The sequence below is a fragment of the Lepidochelys kempii genome, chromosome 27 (assembly GCF_965140285.1).
Source record: "Lepidochelys kempii isolate rLepKem1 chromosome 27, rLepKem1.hap1, whole genome shotgun sequence".
Taxonomy (NCBI): domain Eukaryota; kingdom Metazoa; phylum Chordata; order Testudines; family Cheloniidae; genus Lepidochelys; species Lepidochelys kempii.
Genome location: NC_136406.1, coordinates 3,932,592 through 3,954,512, shown reverse-complemented (window position 1 = coordinate 3,954,512; position 21,921 = coordinate 3,932,592). Strand labels below are relative to the sequence as shown.

The window sequence follows — 21,921 nt, the reverse complement described above, 5'->3', positions numbered from 1 at the left end:
ACGGCGAGCTGAGGCTGCAGGGGAGGGGGGACAGCAGGGGAGGGGCCAGGGGCTAGCCTCCCAGGCCAGGAGCTCAGGGGCCAGGCAGGAGGGTCCTGCGGGCCGGATGTGGCCCGTGGTTCTGTAGTTTGCCCGCTTCTAGTCTAGATCCAGGGCCTGTGAGAGGAGACGCCCAGGTGATGGCCAGAGGTGGGGTGTGGAACCTCGGGGGAGGGGAGAGGCTTGGAGGGGCCCAAAGCTCAGCTGAGCTGAAGTTGCTGGCCAGACATCCAGGAGCTGATGTCGGGAGGCTGAGCTGAGGTGTAGGGCTGTGGGGAGGGGAGCCTGGCTAGGCGGGTCTGGGCATCTCTGGCTAAGGCTGGCATCGGAAGCCTGGCTTGGAGGTGAGGGCCTAGTGAGAAGCAGGGGCCAGGGGTGAGGAGCAGGGGATGCCCACAGAGAGGACAGGGGGGCTCAACGAACGGGACGCTGCAGGGACAGCTGGAGAGGGATGGGAGAATGTGGACGGGATGAGAGCGGAGGGAGGATGGAATCGGAAGCAGGGAGCTGTCGCCGGTATTGAGAGGTTGAGGAGGAAGAGGATGGAGTGGAGCCCTGGCGTTTGGCTGGGAAGAAGCCGTTAGACTTTGGTGAGAGCTGATTTGACGGTGTACAAGGAGCGAGAGATGCCTGGAGCGGGTCTAAGGGCTTGTCGACAGGGGAAACTTCCTGTGTAATTGTAGCACTCGTAACTGTGCTGGTGAATTCCCTGCAATGGGATTGGAGAACTGCAAACAGCCTTTGCAGACACTGCGTTCAAGGAGCCTGGAGAGGAGGAGAGGCAGGGGAGTCAAGGATGGGTGGTTTCGTATGGAAAGACTAAGGCATCCTTGTATTGGGAGGGAAAGGTCCCTGAGGGGAGGGGAGGAGACGGGATGGCGTCACTGGGATGGCAAAGGAAGAGCAGAAGAGAGTCTGCGACAGGAAGAAGGGGAGGGAGGATGGAAGGGGGAGGTCACACTGGATCTTGTCTGTTATCTCTTTGTGAAAGCCAGTAACATTTCTGTGAAGAGGGGGTGGGAGAGCTGAGGCTGGCAACACGTGTCTGCGGTGGGTACGGGATTCAGTGTGGCTGGAAAAGTAAAGCCACGTAGCTCGGGAAATGGTAGAACTGGAGAAGAGAATTAACTTGTAATGGAAGTCAGCATGGTCTGAACTTCCAGAGATGCTCCGCTGCACGAGAGCAGGAAGGGGATTTTGAGGGTGAACCAGGGTTGAAGATTGACAAGGCAGACCATGTGATGGGAGAGGAGCAGAGACATCAAGGGTGAGGGGGGTGGGGGGACACTGAAGCATGGAGAGAATCAGGCACTCTGGTCAATGGAAAAAAAAGGGAAGAGCTGGCAGGGAGGAGAGGGCTGAGAGCAGGCTGGGCTGAGTCACAGAAGGGCCAAGTGACAGGGCGTGGGCGAGGATCAGAGGGGAGCTCAGCCCCAGAGAGCTCAGAGCGAGCCGGGCGTGGGGAGGACCACCTGGCGGGAGTGGCTGTTCAGGGGAGTGGCAGAGTGGATCCAGAGCTGCAGGCCGAATGGGGCGGGGAGATGAGCGGCTAAGGCTCTGTTCCCAGCGAGGGACGCTGTAGCTGGGTGTGCGATGCTGCACTGGCCTCTTTTTGCCTCCCTCCCCCAGATACGACTTGCAGAGCCTGAGCCTGGATTTCCTGGAGCTGCTGCAGCGCTTTCTGCCCACCGAGTATGAGCTGACGCTGATCCGCAAGTACGAGAAGGAGCAACGGCCGCTCGAGGAGCTGTCGGACGAGGACATCTTCATGATCAAATTCAGCCAAATCCCTCGCCTCGCCGACCGCATGAACATCATGACCTTCCTGGGCAACTTCAGCGACACGGCCCAGCTCCTGATGCCGGTATGGGCCAGAGCAGGTGGCCGCCTGGCCTGCACCCGCAGTGACCCGGGCGGGGGCTCTGCCGGGGGCCGGGGGGTAGTGACATCAGAATGCTCCCTCCTGGGCCTCCTCCGGGACTCGATGAGATCGGCGAGCAGGGGCTTGCGGACACTGAGAAGCATCGCAGGCCTCCAAAGAAAGGCCGAAGGAGGAGGGGTGGGGAGGGGAGGGGTGGGCTGGGGGATGGGAGATGGAGGGGAGGGGTGGGCTGGGGGATCACGGGCATTTATTCTTCAGCAGTCTGGCTTCTAATCTGCCCAGTCAGGTCAGGAGACCCAGGGAACAGTCTTGGTGCATCTCAAGCTAGTTCATTAGCTATCAGACTGCCACGTGCACTGGGGGACATCTGCATGGGCAGCTCGCCTCTGGGGCTGGGATAGCAAGGAGGGCAGCCCGCCAGGACGGTGGTGCCTCAGCTGAGCCGTGGTGGGAGAGCCCAGGGCCGGGGCAGCCGAGCCGGGGCAGCCCAGGGCTGGGGTGGCAGGGGCTGCAGGTCAGGACCAAGGGCCAGGGCCTTTGGATGAGCGGGTCCAGAACCCATCCTGAGTGTCGCTGGCTGTCTGGAAGCGCTGGGACCGGTGTCATGGTGTGTTCCGGGTGGGTGGGGTTCCTTGTTTTGGGCAGGGCTTGGCTGGGGTGGGAGCCCAGCTCTGGGTACTGTGGGGGCTCCCTGGTGGGGATGCCTGGGGAGACTCTTGCATGGGCTGGGGCCAGCGGGGGGGCCTCGTGCTGACAGGGGGAGGGGTGATTGGTGCTGAGCAGAAGGCAGTCTCTGCAGGCACTTTGGACTCAGGCTTTGCCTTGCTGGCCCATCTCACCCGCCTCTCCCTCTGTCTGCAGCAACTCAATGCCATCATCGCAGCCTCCATGTCCCTCAAGTCCTCCACCAAGCTCCGCAACATCCTGGAGGTGAGGGGCCTGGGGCCCGACCGGGTGCCGAGCAAGGCCAGAGCAGCCCCAGCGGGGCTGAGGGGGTCCCTGTGCCCTGGGCTGGGCTGGCTGGGCTAGGCCGGGCTGGGTCGGAGGGGCTGGGCTAGGCTGCGGGGGAGAGTCCAGGCGGGGCTGGGTGCAGTGTCTTATTTGGGAGAAGACTCCCCCAAGCAGCCCTGCAGCCAGTTGGCTGGTGTCCTGAGCTGCCAGGCTGGGTATCTGTGATTGCCAGTCTCAGTGCCTTTCTGCCCCGTGCCCAGGCCACTTCCCCACTCCAGGGGGATGCCCCACCTGGCTGGCTAACAGGGATCGGCACCCTGTGCCCTGGCTGCCCATGGGAGCTGCAGCCCGGCAGGGCCCGGCCTGGTGATCGTTAGCAGCCATCTCTCTGCAGCCCGGCAGGGCCCCGCCCGGCAGGGCCCGGCCTGGTGATCGTTAGCAGCCATCTCTCTGCAGCCCGGCAGGGCCCCGCCCGGCAGGGCCCGGCCTGGTGATCGTTAGCAGCCATCTCTCTGCAGCCCGGCAGGGCCCCGCCCGGCAGGGCCCGGCCTGGTGATCGTTAGCAGCCATCTCTCTGCAGCCCGGCAGGGCCCCGCCCGGCAGGGCCCGGCCTGGTGATCGTTAGCAGCCATCTCTCTGCAGCCCGGCAGGGCCCCGCCCGGCAGGGCCCGGCCTGGTGATCGTTAGCAGCCATCTCTCTGCAGCCCGGCAGGGCCCCGCCCGGCAGGGCCCGGCCTGGTGATCGTTAGCAGCCATCTCTTTGCAGCCCGGCAGGGCCCCGCCCGGCAGGGCCCGGCCTGGTGATCGTTAGCAGCCATCTCTCTGCAGCCCGGCAGGGCCCCGCCCGGCAGGGCCTGGCCTGGTGATCGTTAGCAGCCATCTCTCTGCAGCCCGGCAGGGCCCGGCCTGGTGATCGTTAGCAGCCATCTCTCTGCAGCCCGGCAGGGCCCCGCCTGGCAGGGCCCGGCCTGGTGATCGTTAGCAGCCATCTCTCTGCAGCCCGGCAGGGCCCCGCCCGGCAGGGCCCGGCCTGGTGATCGTTAGCAGCCATGTCTCTGCAGCCCGGCAGGGCCCCGCCTGGCAGGGCCCGGCCTGGTGATCGTTAGCAGCCATCTCTCTGCAGATCGTCCTGGCCTTCGGGAACTATATGAACAGCAGCAAGCGTGGAGCGGCCTACGGCTTCCGGCTGCAGAGCCTCGACGCGGTAGGTTGTTGGGGAGGAGGGCCCCCCTCAGCCCACAGATTTCTGGGGACAGGAGCCCCAGTAGTCCCCAGGCAGCACCTGCTTTGACTGGACAAGGGGGAGGAGGGTCAAGCAGCAGGTTTCACTCTGTGGGTCTCATGCTGGGGGAGTGAGGAGCTGGCATCTGGGGGCTCCTGACTCTGTCAGCCAGGTCTGCCCCCCAGTGAGGAAATCCAGCACTAGATCAGAGGGTCTGCAAAGTCTGCTTTCACTGCCAGGGCATAAACAGTGTCCTCTCACTGTCTCCTCTGATCATGCCAGGGAGGGGTGATGATGGCTGGGTGTGGGCACCGGGGGCACTAGCAGGAGGTGGACAGTGACAGCTGGGAACTGAAGGGAGCAGGAGGTTTGCAGGGGGTGGGCAGTGGCAGCTGGGTGTGGGCCCTGGGAGGTTGGCAGGGGGTGGGCAGTGGTGACTGGGTGTGGGTGTTGGGGGGTGGCAGGGGGTGTGTGGTATTGGCTGGATGTGGGATCTGGGGGGTTGGCAGGGTGGACAGTGGTGGCTGCATGTGGATGCAGGTGGAGGTTGGCAGGGGGTGGGTGGTGGTGGCTGGGTGTGGGCTCTGGGGGGTTGGCAGGGGGCGGGCGGTGGCTGGGTGTGTGCTCTGGGGGGTTGGCAGGGGGCGGGCGGTGGCTGGGTGTGGGCCCTGGGGGGTTGGCAGGGGGTGGGTGGTGGTGGCTGGGTGTGGGCTCTGGGGGGTTGGCAGGGGGCGGGCGGTGGCTGGGTGTGGGCCCTGGGGGGTTGGCAGGGGGCAGGCGGTGGCGGCTGGGTGTGGATGAGGGTGGGAGTTGGCAGGGGGTGGGCCCTGTGGGGGTGGCACGGGACGGGGCAGTGGCAGGGCAGGAAACGGTTACTCCCTGTAACTGTGGTTCTTCCAAATGCGATCAGCCATATATTTCACTTTGGCACGTGAACGCCCAGTGCACCAGGGCTGGGAGTTTTCCCTAGCAGCACCCATAGGGGCAGCGCTTCCACCTCGTGGCCAACCCCATCCCTGGCTGTATGGGGCACCCCGATCCCTTTCTGTTCCTTCGCACCGAACACCCCTGAGATACGGCTCCAGTGCAGAGGGGCCAGAGTGGGGGTCGTAGAAGAGACGTTTGCATCCCACCTGGACGACCCACAGATACAGGGAGTGACTGTTTCTTCTTCTCCGAGATGCAGCCATGTATTCCACGTGGTGATTCACAAGCAGGACCTGGGAGGCGAGCTCGGCATCTGCCTGCACAGGGATTACAGGGCCACCTTACCAAGGCCTGCATCTGCTCTGGGTGCCACGGTAATGGCCTAATGGGCTGTAAACCACAGAGGGAAGCTTTGACGTGCTTTTGTCTAATGAGCTCGCACCCCTCGAGGGGTGTAGGGGGACAATGACCTCGAGGGGGTGTAGCCGAAGCCAGAGGTGCTGGAACTGGGGGGGCTGCCATGCCCCTGGGCTTGAGGTGGTTTCCATCACATGCAGGGTTTGCAGTTTGGATCAGTGGCTCTCAGCGCCCCCCACTTTGCACATTGTCCCAGCGCCCCTAGCCAAAGCTGTTTCTTACACCGCTTTGACGCAGGAAGTTATCCACTGTATGGAGCCTGCCTGTCCCTTCGCACGGTCTGCCTATGACACAGAGAGAAGGCAAAGCATGGAAAGGTTTTAGCCCTGTCCAGGTAGAAGGCAAGACGTTGTCTGACATCTAATGTGTGGAGACGCTGCTCCTCCACGAAAGAATGTGGCTTAGGAAAGAACACAGTAAATACACCGCCTAGTTCAGATGAAATTGAGAGACCACCTTAGACGCAAATTTTGGGGTGGCCTCAACATCACTCTAGAGAATTACAAGTAAGGAGGCTCTGCTTTCAAAGCCTGCAGCTCCCAGACTCCACGCAGATGTCATCACAACCAGGAACGCAGGTTTTTGACACGAGAGAAAAGGGGGAAGTTGCCAGAGCCTCAAACGGGGGTTGTATCAGCGCTGCCAAGACCAGGTGACGGTCCCACAAGGGAACCGGTTCCAGCACCAGTGAGAGGAAGGATTTCTTTTAAGAGTCTTGCTACCACGATACTGGAAAACACCAATCTTCCATGAACTGGCAGATGAAACACTGAGATTGCCACCGGATGCACCTTCAATGAACTAACTGTAAGGCCCGAACAAGGGATGGCCTGTGGGATGGTCGGGAGCGCAGGAGAAGCATACAGGAGAGCCGCTTGCCAGCTGAGGTGGAAGGGAGAAGAACGGATGGTTGTCCCATGTGGTAAGCAGGGCGATCATTGGGGTGCCCCAAGCTGTGACAGTGACGCGCAGGACACTGGACTCCCAGGACCACTCGTGACTCAGGGAAAAGTTCCTGCTGAGCTGGTCACGAGACGGTTCTGGACTCTGGGCAAGCAGAACCCAGCGTAGAACTGCCACTGCGTGGCACCCCTTTCCCTGTTCACATAACACATCGCGGCGCTCTTGTCAGCGATCATGCAAGCCACTGAGCCCCGATGCGCTCTAGAGAAGCGTGACAGGCATTGTAGATGACACATAGATATACAGTGACGCTTCCTGCTCCGACCACAGACCCTAAACACCAGATGTGGTCCCCAGTCCATCAGGAAGGTGATGGTGACCACAGTCCAGATTGGTAAGGGCCGGATGAAGGGAATACCCTGACGTTCCCCTGGAGCATCCCCCAGGATCAGCGAGGGAGGCAGACCAACCTGTCCAGGGGCGGGAAGGGTTGGACGGTCAATGGTCCTGAGCCATATTTGAAGAGCAGGGGGTTGGACTAGATGACCTTCTGGGGTCCCTTCCAACCCTGATATTCTATGATTCTAAGAGGGCGAACATGCAGCCCGGCAAATGGACTCACCTGTGGGCATGCGGGCATGTGGCCCAAGAGCCTTCGGCACCTCCGAACTGTTGTGGAAGGTTGAAGTGCAGAGCGAGACAAAGGCAGAGAATCGTCTGAAAACCATCAGTTGACAAAAACACCCTTAAATCATAGAGTCTATTAGGACTGCAGTGAACTCCATTTTCTGAGTGGGGCCCAATGTTGACTTCCAGGCGTTGGGGTGAGACCCAGACGGTCAAGTCAGCACAGCGTAATGTGCACATGAGAGAGAACTTCTCTGGGCCTGCCCCTTAGTAACCGTTATTCCAGGGGCAGGAAGACACAGATTCCCTTCTTCCTGAGACCAGGAGTTTGGTAAAAACCCGGGGAGGGGCAGAACACAGACCGAAAGGAAAGACTGTACACTGCAAATGGCCATTTGCCACGACAAATCGGAGAAATCTTCTGTGGCTCGGGAGAATCATCACATGGAAATGAGTGTCCCGAAGGTCTGGAGCATTGGGAACCAGAAAGTGCCAGGAATAGAAACCTTGGCCCCAGTGCTCTGGAGGAACCTTCTCCACCACTCCCAAAGCTAGTAGAGAGAGGACCTGCTGAGGAAGCAGCTGTCACTCATCCGGTGGGGTGCCTGCAGCCCGCGGGACAGGGAGCCAGGGTGGAGAGGAGTAGGGGAGAGGCACTGGAGAGCATAGCCCGATCTGACTGTGCTTAGGACCCAGCTGTGGGTGGTAATCAAGCCTGTCCCTGAACGGAGGGGACAGGGAATGAAAGTCAAGACTGGACCCCTGTGCTGGGCGAAGGAGGCTGGGGGAGGGCATCTCGCCTGGCCGACCCCAGAACCCGATGCTGCTGCCTCTGGGACCTGTGCCCCTGTCTGGGGTAGTCCTGCTGTTTCAGGGGGGAAAGATTGCCCAAAGGGGCATTGTGGGTAGTGACCCGTAGTGGCGCCTTTGCACCGCCGGTGCGCACCCCCAAGGAACCCCTAGAATCCTTGCAGGAGTGCAGAGCTCGGGCCATTGTGACTGAAGTCGGCGAGGCTGGGGAGTGCCGCCATGGTAACGTTGCCGGCGTGACGTCCAGTGGTGCCGAGGAGGTCCTTGTGCCAAGCCCAGCACCAGCCTCACTTGCACAGTCTGCGGCAAAGGCACATCGGGGTGCGGTGCTGACAGACCCAGAGCTTCAGCAGGCCATCCGGACAGCGAGGCTGTGGCTTCCATAGCCCCAGCGAAACCCTGGACTAAGGAAGAGCTCAGGAGGGAAAGGCAGGGGAGATCCGCTGCCGCCTGATCCACTGCTGGCATGGAAACCGTCACCCACATCGGTACCGGATTCAATAGACGCGCCGGGGCCAGAACCGAAGTCGATGGTATGGGGTCTCGCTCGCCCCTGTGTGGTACCGGGCAGTGACTGGAAGCACCTGCTCCATCCTGAATGCCAGCAGTAGCCGTGCTCTTCTTGGAGGAGGAAGATGAGTGTCCACGAGACCTGGAGTGGTCTCGATTTGTCTTACAAGTCCGGAGAGGCCCTGGTCCCAAAGTATGGGCTGGTACCACTCGCTGAGGCCGAGGGTGCCCTCTGACCCTAGGCCTCGGTGCTGAAACAGGCCTCGTGGCCTTCTGGACACGGTGCTGCTTTAGGCAGAGGTCTCCAGCCACCCGAGTGTGTTTTGTGAACGCGTTACAAATCGAAGGCTGCTCTCGGACGGGGGCCTCGCCTATGCGGAGCAAGCACCCTGTGAGGGCGTTGATGGGGGTCTTCCCCCCCACCCCAACGGACGGTGTTTGAACCCTGGCGAGGGCATCGCCGGGGAACACTTAACCCAGCCAACCGACTGACGCTGACGCTAGCATGAAAGGCACTAGCTAGCGATGGGCTCCCGGACCAGCCACGTCAGAGGAGGAGGAGTTGTGAGGTTCAGAGCCACCCAGAGCTCTGACTCCAGCCACAGGGGGACGAAAGAACCGAAGGAGGGTCGGGGTGGCAAGGAAGCGAGGGGCTGTGGCCACACGGCGTGAGCGCCACCTCCTCTGGGTGCTGCCAGGAAAACGCTCTGGCTGGTGCGCGCGCCTATGTGGAATATAGAGCTGCATCTACCCTGAGAAGAAGTGGCTGGGGACAGGGAGGGGAGGGAGATGGCAGGGGGAGGAGGGTGCTGGGGGGGAATGGCAGGGGGAGGACAGTGGTGGCTGGATAGGGGTGCTGGGGGGATGGCGGTGGCTAGGTATGGGTGTTGGGGGGTGGCGGGGGCAGACAGTGGCAGCTGGTTAGGTGTGCTGGGGGGAATGGCAGGGGGAGGGCAGTGGTGGCTGGGTATGGGCACTGGGGGGGAATAGCAGGGGGGACGATGGTGACCGCTGGGTATGGGTGCTGGTGGGGCGGTGGCTGGGTATGGGGCAGGGGGCAGAGGCTGGGTATGGGCACATGGGGGCAGCAGGGGGCGGAAGTTGGCGGCTGGGTATGGGGCAGGGGGCGGAGGCTGGCGGCTGGGTGCAGGTTCTGGGGGTGGACACCTGGGCATGGCCCCAACCTGACTCTGCCGTCCCCCAGCTGCTGGAGATGAAGTCAACGGACCGGAAGCAGACTCTGCTGCACTACATTGTGCGGGTGATCATGGAGAAGTACCCGGAGCTGACGGGCTTCCACACCGAGCTGCACTTCCTGGACAAGGCGGGCTCAGGTAGCGAATGTCACGGAGTGTGGGGGAGTTCAGGCCCTGCACCCCTCTTCCTGGGATTCATAGAATCATAGAATATCAGGGTTGGAAGGGATCTCAGGAGGTCATCTAGTCCAACCCCCTGCTCAAAGCAGGACCAATCTCCAATTAAATCATCCCAGCCAGGGCTTTGTCAAGCCTGACCTTAAAAACCTCTAAGGAAGGAGATTCTACCACCTCCCTAGGTAACGCATTCCAGTGTTTCACCACCCTCCTAGTGAAAAAGTTTTTCCTAATATCCAACCTAAACCTCCCCCACTGCAACTTGAGACCATTACTCCTTGTCCTGTCCTCTTCTACCAATGAGAATAGTCTAGAACCATCCTCTCTGGAACCACCTCTCAGGTAGTTGAAAGCAGCTATCAAATCCCCCCTCATTCTTCTCTTCTGCAGGCTAAACAATCCCAGCTCCCTCAGCCTCTCCTCATAAGTCATGTGTTCCAGACCCCTAATCATTTTTGTTGCCCTTCGCTGGACTCTCTCCAATTTATCCACATCCTTCTTGTAGTGTGAGGCCCAAAACTGGACACAGTACTCCAGATGAGGCCTCACCAGTGTCGAATACAGGGGGACGATCACGTCCCTCGATCTGCTCGCTATGCCCCTACTTATACATCCCAAAATGCCATTGGCCTTCTTGGCAACAAGGGCACACTGCTGACTCATATCCAGCTTCTCGTCCACTGTCACCCCTAGGTCCTTTTCCGCAGAACTGCTGCCGAGCCATTCGGTCCGTAGTCTGTAGCTGTGCACTGAGACTCTCAGCCAGCCAGTAAAACAGAAGGTTTATTGGACAACAGGAACACAGTCCAAAACAGAGCTTGTGGGTACAAGCAGGACCCCTCAGTCAAGTCCTTCTGGGGGAGCAGGGAGCTTAGACCCCAGCCCTGGGGTTCCCTGTGTTCCTCCACCCAGCCCCAAACTGAAAACTAACCCCCCCCCCCCAGCAGGTTCCCCTCTGCAGCCTGTCTTCACATTCCTGGGCAGAGGTGTTACCTCCTCCCCCCACCCCATCCCCCCCCCCCGCCCCGCTCAGGTGACAGGCTCTCAGGTCTCCCACCCCCAGGGCACATTCCCAGGTCAACACTCCCCCCTCCCTGCTGCGTCACATCGTCACAGCGAGCATGGCTGGAGCTCAGGGTGCCCGCAGGCAGGGCCAGGCCCGAGCCCTGGGGCGTGGAGCTGGAGGGCGCAGTCCCGGCAGGGCTGTGTGAAGCCTGTCAGAGGAGCCAGGCCAGGAGCACAGGACGGCCCGGCTCTGCAGCCCTGCCACTCCCCACTGACGCTGCGTTCTCCTCTGCCCGCCCAGTGTCCCTGGACAGCGTGTTGCAGGACATGAGGGCCCTGCAGCGGGGCATGGAGCTGACCCGCAAGGAGTTCATGCGGCAGGACGACAGCCAGGTGCTCAAGGACTTCCTCAAGGCCAACACAGAGGTGATGGAGAAGCTGCAGACTGACAGCAAAACTGCCCAGGTAGGTGGGTCACCCCAGACTCGGGGGGCTGAGCCGAGACAGCCTAGGGGGGCGGGTCACCCCAGACCAGGGTGGGGCTGATGCTCTGGAGTGGGGGCTGTGCCAAGACTGCCCAGGTAGGTGGGTCACCCCAGACTGGGGGGGCTGAGCTGAGACTGCCTAAGGGGGTGGGTCACCCCAGGCCAGGGTTGGGGCTGATGCTCTGGCGAGGAGGCTGGACTGAGACGGCCTAGGGGGGTGCGCAGCAGGCTGATGCTCTGGTGCGGGGGCTGAGCTGGGGGTGCTCTTGGCCTGGAAGGGGACCTGGTTGGAAGGCCGGTGCCTGCTGGTGGTGCAGGGGGAGGGCCCAGGTGGGGTTGCTGGGGGGCTCTGCCTCTGGAGCAGGCTTCCAATGGCAGCGCTGTTGGGAAGGGGAGCCGTGGGGGGAGCGAACGTGCTGCCGGCCCTGCGTAATGCCATCCACCGCAGCGGGGCGCCCCCAGGCAGAGCAAGGCTCCTCGGCCCCAGCCAGCTGACGCCAGCCTGGGAGCGGGGTCTCCAGGACCCCGGCAGGGAATCTACCTGGGGGTGGCTGCGCTAATGGGTCCCCCCTGCCGGCAGGAGGCCTATGAGTCAGCTGTGGAGTACTTCGGGGAGAACCCCAAGACCAGCCCCCCCACCATGTTCTTCCCTATATTCGTGCGCTTCGTCAAGGCCTATAAGGTAAAGGGGCCCCAGGAGCTGGGGGGAGAGGCCACGCTGCCCTGCGGCCTGTGGGGTGACGCTCTGGTCGTGCCATGGCAAGAGAATGGCAGCAGCCCTCAGAATCTGCCTTGGCTGGGACTGACCTACGCCAGCAAGGACCCTGTGGGGCCCCCTGGCCCCGGGCGTATTGGCTGGGCAGACTGGATCTGGGATCCATGAGGGATGGGCACAGAGCTCCGTGGCACTCAGAGGCCATGTGCCGTGTAACCCTGCGGGGCTCGAGCAGGGTCTGCCCAAAGACTGGCCTTGGGCCCTGCCTGCAGGGCCAATTCCAGCCAGGCTTTGCAAGCTCATCTGCTGCGATCCCTCGCAGCCAGGGGGCAGGGTGGGTCTGCTTCCCGGGCGGTGGGTGTAGAGCCCCAACCTGTGTAACCAGAGCCCGCACCGTTCTCCTCCCAAGAAAGTGGAGCAGGACATCGAGCTATGGAGGAAAGAGGAAGCAGCTGCCAAAGAAGTGGAGTCCAATTCCCCCAGGAAGCCGGAGCCAAAGGTACGAGCCAAGCTGTAGCCCCCAGAGCTGGGCCCCGCTTCGTCCCACAGCCGTGACACCAAGCGCCTGTCCCATGTGCTCATTCAGGAGCCTTTCCCAAGAGGTGGCGTGTCGGAGCCAGATTCTTGCCAGCTCCGACATTCTGCCTCCCTCAAACCTCCCCTGGCCGTTGGAGTCTTCTTCACTTCCTCATAACCCAGAGTGTAGCATTGCTGTTTGCTGGTACACAGCTGCCCTGCTCTACCCCAGAGGTGGCTGCAGTTCTGTGGTGGGTGAAGTGTTTCTTGTATCTGGTTTGTAAAGCACTTTGGGGTCTCCTCCTACCGAAGAAGGAGACACTGTGTGTGAGGGGCCAGATGGCTGAGGGCACTAACTTCTCTCCTTTCCACGGTTGCTACCACAGTCTCCTGTCCACAAGGCCAAGCGCCAGCAGATGGACATGATTGCTGAGCTGAAGAAGAAGCAGATGGTGAAGGAGCCCCTCATTTACGAGGGAGGAGATGGTGCCATTGAGGACATCATTTCAGGTAAGGGGGCACAGACCCAGAGACCAGCAGGGTCTTCCTGAACGCTCAGACTGACGCCCATGGGAACTAACGCACCATACGTTAGCCAGGGGGCCAAAGCCAGGGCAGCTGGTGCAGAGCGGGGTCCTGGCCAGGTGGCACCAGAAAGAGCCCATTGCTCTGTGATGAGTTTTCTTTGGGCTCTGCATGTCACATGACCACTAACCCTTGCTCCCTTTCCCATGCCTTGCCATGTGGTACACACCATTGCTGCCAATCACAGGGCTGTGCTCTGGCCTTGCTTCCCAAGGCACCATCGCCTGCCATCCCCTGGCCTGGCTGGCAGCTCTCCCGTCCCCTGGGGCTCGGGGAGGGGTGGGCCAATGGGCTGCGCAGCCCAGAGGAGTGTGTTCAATAGGTGGAGCAGGGAGCTTCCGGGGTCTGTTCTCAGCTCTGGCACTGTCGTGCTTGGGGCGAGCTGCACCTCTCCGGGGTTTGGTGTCCCCAGCCGTGCAGTGGGTCGGTGCTGTGAGCCGGTAAGGCACTAGGGTGTGCAAAGAGCTGCCAGGGCCGGGACAGAGCATCTCTGCCTGGCAGCTGCAGCTCAGCCTGGGGGCTCCCTGCTGCCTTTCCGTAATGCCCCTGGATCTCTAGCCCTCCAAATCTCCCTGGGCTGTGCCAACAGTCGAGCCGTCCCCTGGCCTCGGGCTGAACTGACCTCCCCAGCAGCTGAGAGGGGGCAGGCTCAAGGCATCCACCCCGCAGGGGCTCGACATTCCTCTAGAGCACTCCTGGCCGCTGTGCAGGGCTGAGCTCTCCCCGTGCACCTCGGTCTGTCTCTCATACATCCTTGGCCTCACCTCCTTCTGCGGCTCTCTCCTGCTCTCTCTCTCTCCCCCCCTTCTGCTGCCTCTCGGCGGATCGCTCTGCTCAGCTCTGAAGACGGTTCCTTTCACAGCCCGGACAGGCAAGCGCTCGTCCCGGCTCTTTTGCGAGGCCAGCTTCAATGAGGAGAGTCCCCTGTAGCTCTAGGTAACCCCTGCCTGGGGAGCCGGGTTCTGGAGGGGTGCCCAGGCCTGGGCTACTGACTGCGTTGGAGGAGCTGGGCTGGGGGAGCAGATTCCTGTGCAGGCACCTGCCGGGAATTCCACCTCTTCCCTCTGAGCTGGGTGCGTGTCCGGCGGGAGGCCGCTTTTCGGCTGCCTCCGTCCCCTGCGCAGCACGACAGCCAGGGAGGCGGTAGGCCGGGGGCTCACGTGCGTCTGCTTTGGGCCGTGATTTTGTTTGCGCTCGCGCTCAGGGGGGTTGGGCCCGGTCCATATGGGGGTGGCAGAGGCCTAGACAAACGGCAGGTGGCTCAGCAATTGGTGCAGGAGGCGGCGGGCCTCCCTTGGTGCCAGCACAGAACGGGGAGGCCCGGCGAGGTGCTGGCCCTCTCCTGCTGGCCTGTCTGGCGAGCGTTGCAACATGAAGCCGTGTCCCTGGCTCCTGGCGTTCCACTTCCCTTCAGCGCTGGTTGGATGGGAAAGGCCCCTCCCACCCCACCCCGCAGCCAGCACAGGGTGGCACGTGGCATCTGCGGGGGGTGAAGGGCACCAGTGAGGGGAGTTGCTCTCATCACCTCAGGGCAGGTGCAAAGGGCTGCTTGGTTTCCCCCTTGCTGGTCAGGCTCCAACCAGGCTCCGTTTTCTCTGGGCACAGGTCTGCGGAACCAGCCGTACAGACGCGGCGACACCGGCCGGTGCAGCGGCAAGAAACGACCCATGGGCCAGACCCTCCAGGTGACCCCTGACATCTCGCTGTGACCGCCCGCCTACAGTGATGCCCTGACTGGAGGAGGCCAGCCTGCAGCACCGCCCCGCCCCGCCCGGGGAGAGGAGGTGGATGTGACCCACAGGGACTGGGCCACCATGGACCAAGGCCTGAACCAAGGACTCTCACCGATGGGAGAATCCCTGCTCGCAGCTTCAAGCCGCTTAACTGCTCCGAGTGCCAGCTGGTGCCATGCACACCCTTCCCCCCAAACCAGCCCTGCACGTCTGGCACAGGGCTCTCCCACGCTGGCCATGTCCCTGCTGCCTGGGCAGCAAAGCCAGTGGCCAAGTCATTGGCTCGCGGGGGAGGGGGAATGTTACGTGTGTGGCAGCTGCTTGAGCTCCACATGAGAGACCAGAGGGGGGTTAGGGCCCCAGTAGCGATTCCTATCCCTCTTCTCCCTCACGCAACACCACATGCTGGGCTGGACCACAGCCACTGATGGGGGGCCCCCCAGTGCACCAAGAGTGAGGTCTGCCCGCAGTCTGTTCTAGCCCTGCCTTCCTGCCTGCCAATGTCTGGCAGATGCTGTCTGGCTTGGGATTGCAGTCCATGGGCTGCATCTTGTACTGTGATTGCCCCTCCCCTGCCCTGACTGGCCTTCTCGTGCTGCTTTAGGGCTGACCCTGACCCCAGCCTCCCGCTCGGCCTTGGCACTGCCTTGCCCTGATCTCTGTTGTAGTGAGAACAGAGCGCCCAGGCTCTCGCCTCCCTGGCCCCGGCCTGGCTGCAAGGGGGACCTACAGAGCAGTGCTAGGCTGAGAGGGGCTGTTGCACCAACCCTCTTGGCTGGCAGGTGGGAATAGGGTGACCAGCCATCCTGAGCTGAGGGGCTTTGTCTTACATAGGCACCTATACTCCCTCCTGGCCCCTGGAAAAAGTGTCCCGAGTAGTCACACCCTTCTCTGGTCACCTAACGTGGGAACAGTATTTTAGGGTGGCTTTTAAATGTCTTCCTTGGCTTTCTTGTTATGCTGCACTGCATGGGGGAGGGAGGGGATGCCGCTGTTCCTCCCTGGGCTCAGGATGGGAGCAGCCCCTCTCTCATCCCCAGGGAGGCTCCAAACAATGACAATCAACAGGGGTAAAGCAGCACTATTCCTCATGTCACCACAAGGTGTCACCCTTTCCCCATGCCATCTGCACCCCCCCCCCCCGCCCCCGGGCTGGGCTGGGGCCACAGCTCAGACCTAGTGCCCCCTAAGCCCTGGGCAGGGCTGGAGCCTCTAATTGTACAGCTAAGCCTTTCACAGGCAGATGAGTGACAATCAGAACAGCTGGCTCTGGGCTGCAAGGCTGGCCGGGATGTCTGTCGAAGCCCTAAGCACACACCAGGCTGCACGGGTGCCCCCATTGCCAGGGGGCTGCAGTAATGCAGCTGTGCCCTCCTGGCTGCAGAGCAGGGATGTGGCTCTGGCCAGCTGCAGCAACCACAGGCACAGCGTGTGTCTACGCTCCCAGCTGCAGCGAGGGCTGTGGGCTGCGGCTCCCCATCCCCTCCCCTTTAGCCCCCGGACTCATGCCTCAGCCCCAGGCGCTGGTGGAATGATGCAGCCCCCCCCTGCTTGCTGGAGTAGAGGAGCCCACTGAGATCGAGCCCTGAGTTCCACGGTGCTCGCCCCCCTTCTCTCGGCCCTACTCAGGGCGTGCAGCTGCCATGGATCCTCTTGCTAGGCCAGGCTTTTCGAGCAGGACTAGCCATGTTTGCAAGCCAGAGCTGTGATTGCTTCCTGCTGTAATTAAGAGGCAAAATGCCAGCTGCTTGGTCTCACTCCCAGACGCTCATCACAATGCAGGCGGGGTGGGGGGTGGGGAAATGAATGTGTAACTTATATGATGCCTTTAAGAAACAGGAACTGCTCCTTTGTATACATTATTTTTATATCCTGGCTGTGAGGCCTGGTTTAATCTGGTAATAAACCCACTACGGCTACAGTTCCCGGCTGCTCCCGTGAGGCCTCCTCAGCCAGCATGTGAAATGTCGCTGCCTTCCCTTGGTGCAGGCAGGGCTGGGGTCATGAGGTTGGTCCCGTGGGGTGGGGGTGGGGGGGCAGAGAGAGGCAATAGCATCTAGTCAGTGGACCAACTGGTTGGGGGGGAAGGGGGGGAGATGCAGTTGAGCTTACAGCCAAGAGCTCTGTGTACACTCACACATCTCGTCACCCCCCGCAGCTGGTCCAGCAGAGATGATCCTGCCTCACCCACCTTGTCTCTCCAGGGAGTGAAACAGCAGCAGGGAGAAGATACACTCCAGAGCATGGAGATTAAGGCAAAGGTCTGGGGTAGCTCAGGGAGAGCATCACTCACTCAGAGCTGAGAGCATTCCTTGGCCTCTGCTGAGCATTACCTGGGGGACACGAGTCCTGCAGTTACCACTGGAAGCTGAGGCCTTCATGCTGGAGGGGAGCTGCTGGCATGTTGGGAGCAGTTCATCCTCCTCAGCTGCTCTAGGGGCTTAGGGGGTGCTGGGCACCACATCTCCACAGAGCATTCTTGCCCCAAACAACCAAAAGCAAGGAGGGGAGACATGACATGCCTCAGGTCACCAGCCGAGCCAGCATTCAACACCAGGGCTCCTGCCAGTCCAGTGCGCTGCTGGCCCAATCTATTTGTAAGTGTCCCAAACAATAGGGCCCTCACCCCGAGGGCAGCTCCTCTCCTGATCCTTAGTGCATTGGTTCTCTTCTCTTCAATTCAGCCACGTTATAGGCCAGTGCCAATTTCACATCTTCGGTGTGATTATAACCTTCCACTGCTGTGCAGTTATGCTCCACCCCTGCTGTTCTATATTACAAACACTGCAGCCATGCAGATGCCAACAGCAGAACCCAGAGTACCAGACACGCACCATTGGGTTTGCTCCCATCAAAGTTCTGTATGTCCTGAAACTGGTCACTTAGCTCATGCAGCTTGACACTTGGAATTCTGCAAATGCTGGGTGTGATGGGTTGGATCACAGAAACCCCCTGGGAGCTGCCACCTGAGGACTCCAGCACCCTGCCTGGTTTGAGCCAGAGCTGCTAGCCTGCTGCAAACCCAGACCCAGGTCTGAACCACGTCCCCTAACAGCTGCAGGCTTAACTGAAAGCAGCTTACAGAAGTGTTCCTGCCTTTAACACTCAGATGCCCAACTCCCAATGAGGTCCAAACCCTAAATAAATCTTTTTTACCCAGTTTATACAGGGTAAACTCATAAATTGTTCACCCTCTATAAAACTGATAGAGAGATATGCACAGCTGTTTCCCCCCCCCCCAAGTATTAATACATACTCTGGGTTAATTAGTAAGTAAAAAGTGATTTTATCAAATACAGAAAGTAGGATTTAAGTGAATTACCAAGCAAAATAAAATAAAACCCGCAAGTCTATGTCTAATAAAACTGAATACAGACAAAAACGTCACCAGTTCCAGTAAGTTTCCTTTTACAGACTAATCTCCTTCTAGTCCAGGTCCAGCAATCACTCGCACCCCCTGTGGTTATTGTCCTTTGTTCCAGTTTCTTTCTTGGGGGTGAAGAGGCTCTCTCTTTAGCCAGCTGAAGACAAAATGGAGGGGTCTCCCACGGGCTTAAATAGACTCTCTCTTGTGGGTGGAGACCCCCTCCTCTCTCCTATGCAAAGTCCAGCTCCAAGATGGAGTTCTGGAGTCACCTGGGCAAGTCACATCTCCATGCATGACTCAGTTTTTAGGTGTCAGAGTAGCAGCCGTGTTAGTCTGTATCCACAAAAAGAACAGGAGGACTTGTGGCACCTTAGAGACTAACAAATTTATTTGAGCATAAGTTTTCGTGAGCTACAAAGCTTATGCTCAAATAAATTTGTTAGTCTCTAAGGTGTGTGACAGGGTCAGGCCAGATGGCTATAGGAGAGTAATAGAACGCAGATATATTAGCCCCAGGCTAAGTAGGTCCCTTTTCCCTGGGTAAGGTAACAGGGAAGGTTTTTTTTTTTTTTTTTTTTTTTTTTTTTAAACAGAAAGGAAATTTATTTGTAACAATTACAGAGAATACAAAAGGAGAAAAAAAAACTTAGTAACAAAACAACGCAATCAAGAGGTATAACACAACAGCTTTCAGGAGGGAGAGGTGTTCAGGTTAGCCCGTGCCCAGAGCGGGGGGGCTTCCTCGGCACTCGTGGTCTTCCACCCTCCTGAGTTACCTGGTGGCCTAGAGCGGGGGGGCTTCCTCGACACTCGTGGTCTTCCACCCTCTCGAGGTACCTAGTGCCGCGCCCAGGGTCACCGACCCTCCCTCTCCTGAGAGTGCCCAACAAAATGGGCACGGCTGCGGGGTGGGTGGTTGGGAGGGAGGGGGGGTACACCCATGTATTATAGGACCCCTCCTAGAAAACAATAATGATGGTATTCACAGCAACTAACGGCTGTGACTGGCGGCTCTCGCTCTTTCCCTCAATCAGAGGGTCAGACGGAGAGAACCGGACGGGGTCACCGAGCAGAGAACCCCGGACAGCGCCCACCGCTCCTCGAAGGTGTCAAGGGAGTCGGTGGACGTTGCCCAGAGGAACTCCGCCCGGATACGTGAATGTACTGAGAGCCGGAAAACGGCCTCGCAATCGCAGGACGCCTCATGAGCCAACCTCCGCTCTCTGGTCTTATAAATGGCTGTTTTAGCCAAGGCTAGGAGGAGGCTAACCAGGAGATCCCGCGACTTGGTGGGGCCACGGATGGGGAGTGTATAGATAAAGAGGTGGGGGGAGAAATGAAGCCAAAAGCGCAAAAGAATATTTGTGAGGAGCCGAAAAAGAGGCTGCAATCTGGCACACTCTAAATAGACGTGCGCCAGGGTTTCCCTCACATTGCAAAAAGGGCAAGTCTCCGGAAGGGAGGTAAAACGTGTCAAAAACACGCCCGTGCTCACAGCCCCGTGAAGGAGCCGCCAACTGATGTCCCCGACGGGCCTCGGGACTAAGGTGGAGTACAGGCTGGCCCACCGAGGTTGCTCGCCCTCCAAAGGTGGTAAGAGATCTCGCCACTTTGTATCGGGGCGGGACACCAGGGTGCGGGCATGAAGGGTATGGAGCGTGAGTGTATATAAATATTTCCGTGATGCAACTTGAAAACCGACCGGTTGCAGTTCATGCAGCCGGCTCGCAGTGAAAGGATGAGGGGTGTGTTGGGATCGGCAGGGTAGGGGCCCGATGGAAAGGTCCGGCGGGCCTGGGGTAAGGGATGGGCGGGGCGCGCCCTCGCACAAGGCTCGGCTAACATAAGCCCGAGCGGCGGGGGTCAAAGCGGCCTCCACCTCCTGAAGCACGCGCCGGGGGGTGCGAAGGCTGGAGAGCCCCATGCGTCGAGCGAGCGTCAGGGGATCCAGCCAGTCCCCCCGGTCGTAGTCCAGGAGGTCCCCGACCCTCGTAACTCCCGCCAGGACCAACCTCTGGCGCACCGTGCGGGACTCCGCCGCCTGCACACAAAGTTGGGGGTTGTGTAGCAGGGGCTCCGTGAGGAGATCTGCCCCCACGATGGCCGCCACGGACCTGGTCGTTGAAAACAGTTTCCAGGCCCGGAGGAGGTCCTGGTAGAAATCCGGTAGCCCAGAGAGGTCTCGCGGAAAACCTCTCGGACAAAGATAAAAGAGCTGTCGGTCATATCGGAGCCCATGGAAGCGGCGTAAAAAGGCATGCGCCAATATGCTCCACGTCGAACTACCTGCACTATAAAGGAGCCTCTGCAGGGCCTGGAGGCGGAAAACGCGGACCTGAGTGTACAGACACTGCAGGCCCTGCCCTCCTTCCTTCAGGGGCAAGTGGAGAACTCCAACAGGGGCCCAGTGCAATCCTGACCAAAAGAACTCCAGAATCAATCTCCGGAGGTGGGACAGGAAACCCGGGGCCGGGGCTAGGGTGTTGAGCCGGTACCAGAGCGTGGACAGGACTAGTTGGTTAAGCACCAGTGCTCTCCCCCGAAGGGAGAGACATCGGAGTAGCCTCGTCCATTTCCTGATCCGCTCAATCACGCCGCCGTCCAAATTTTGCCAGTTCTCCGGCGGAGAAGGGTGCGTGGCAGAAAGGTAAACGCCGAGATAGAGCAGAGGGCCGGCACTCCACCGGATGGTCTGAAGCGCGGGTGGGAGGGGGCTTACCTGCCGCCAGCCCCCCACCGCCAAGCCAGAGCTCTTGACCCAGTTGACTCGGGCGGAGGAGGCTGCCGAAAAGATGGCTTGGCATGCCTCCACTCGCGCCAAGTCGCCCGGGTCCTGGACCACGAGGAGGACGTCATCGGCGTACGCCGACAGGACCAGTCGCAGCTCCGGCTCCCGCAGCACCAACCCCGTCAACCTCCTGCGGAGGAGACAGAGGAAAGGCTCGATCGCCAGAGCGTACAGCTGGCCTGAGAGGGGACACCCCTGCCGCACCCCTCGCCCGAAGCTGACCGGTTCGGTCAGGGTCCAGTTGAGCCTAACCAGACACTCCGCGGAGGCGTACAGCACCCGGAGAAAACTCACAAACTGAGGTCCGAATCCAAACGCTCGCAGGGTGCTCAGGAGGTACCCATGATCTACCCTATCGAACGCCTTCTCTTGATCGAGAGACAGGAGGGCGAACGACAGACCGTCTCTCCGCCCGAGTTCCAAAAGGTCTCGGACTAAAAAGAGGTTGTCAAAAATGCTGTGACCCGGGACAGTATAGGTCTGGTCTGGGTGAATCACGTCCGCCATCACGGACCCTAGCCGCAGCGAGATTGCTTTCGCTACGATTTTGTAATCCGTGCTAAGGAGTGAGAGGGGACGCCAGTTTCGTAAATCGCGGAGGTCCCCCTTCTTCGGCAGCAAGGCGAGCACCGCTCGTCTGCACGAGAGAGGGAGGGCCCCGCTCTGCAAGGACTCAGCCCAGACAGTGACTAGGTCTGGGCCAAGGATGTCCCAGAACGCGCGGTAAAACTCCACGGTCAGCCCGTCCATGCCCGGAGATTTATTGGTGGGCATGCGACGGAGGGCGTCCGAGAACTCGGCCAGGGTGAGAGGCAGCTCTAGCCGGTCTCGGTCGCCCACGCTGACCGTGGGGAGTTCCTCCCAGAGCACCCCGCAAGCGCCAGGATCGGTTGGATCCGGGGAGAAAAGGTTTGCGTAGAAGTCACGGGCCCTCCCACACATCTCCTCCGGATCTGTGAGGGGGGTGCCGTCTTCCGCTAGAAGGCAGGTGACGTGTTTTTTGGCCCCCCTCGTTTTCTCCAGGGCGTAGAAGAAGCGGGAGCTGCGATCCATCTCCTGAAGGAGG

General features: G+C 60.3%; 1 protein-coding gene across 9 annotated transcripts in view; it reads left to right on the top strand.

Moving 5' to 3' along the window:
• The window catches only part of FMNL1 (formin like 1), a 72,115-nt gene extending 55,494 nt beyond the window's left edge, over positions 1–16,621 (top strand). For 8 of the 9 annotated variants that reach the window (XM_078850698.1, XM_078850696.1, XM_078850692.1 and 5 more), the window contains 9 exons: positions 1,669–1,903; positions 2,783–2,851; positions 3,996–4,076; positions 9,493–9,622; positions 10,968–11,131; positions 11,732–11,833; positions 12,276–12,365; positions 12,769–12,892; positions 14,573–16,621. In XM_078850698.1, coding sequence (XP_078706824.1) covers positions 1,669–1,903; positions 2,783–2,851; positions 3,996–4,076; positions 9,493–9,622; positions 10,968–11,131; positions 11,732–11,833; positions 12,276–12,365; positions 12,769–12,892; positions 14,573–14,676 — 1,099 coding nt within the window. In that variant the 3' untranslated portion in view covers positions 14,677–16,621. Of the gene's footprint in view, positions 1–1,668; positions 1,904–2,782; positions 2,852–3,995; positions 4,077–9,492; positions 9,623–10,967; positions 11,132–11,731; positions 11,834–12,275; positions 12,366–12,768; positions 12,893–13,805; positions 13,904–14,572 lie in introns of all 9 variants that reach the window. The other variant, XM_073325670.2, reaches the window with a different exon arrangement.
• The last annotated feature ends 5,300 nt before the right edge of the window (positions 16,622–21,921 follow it).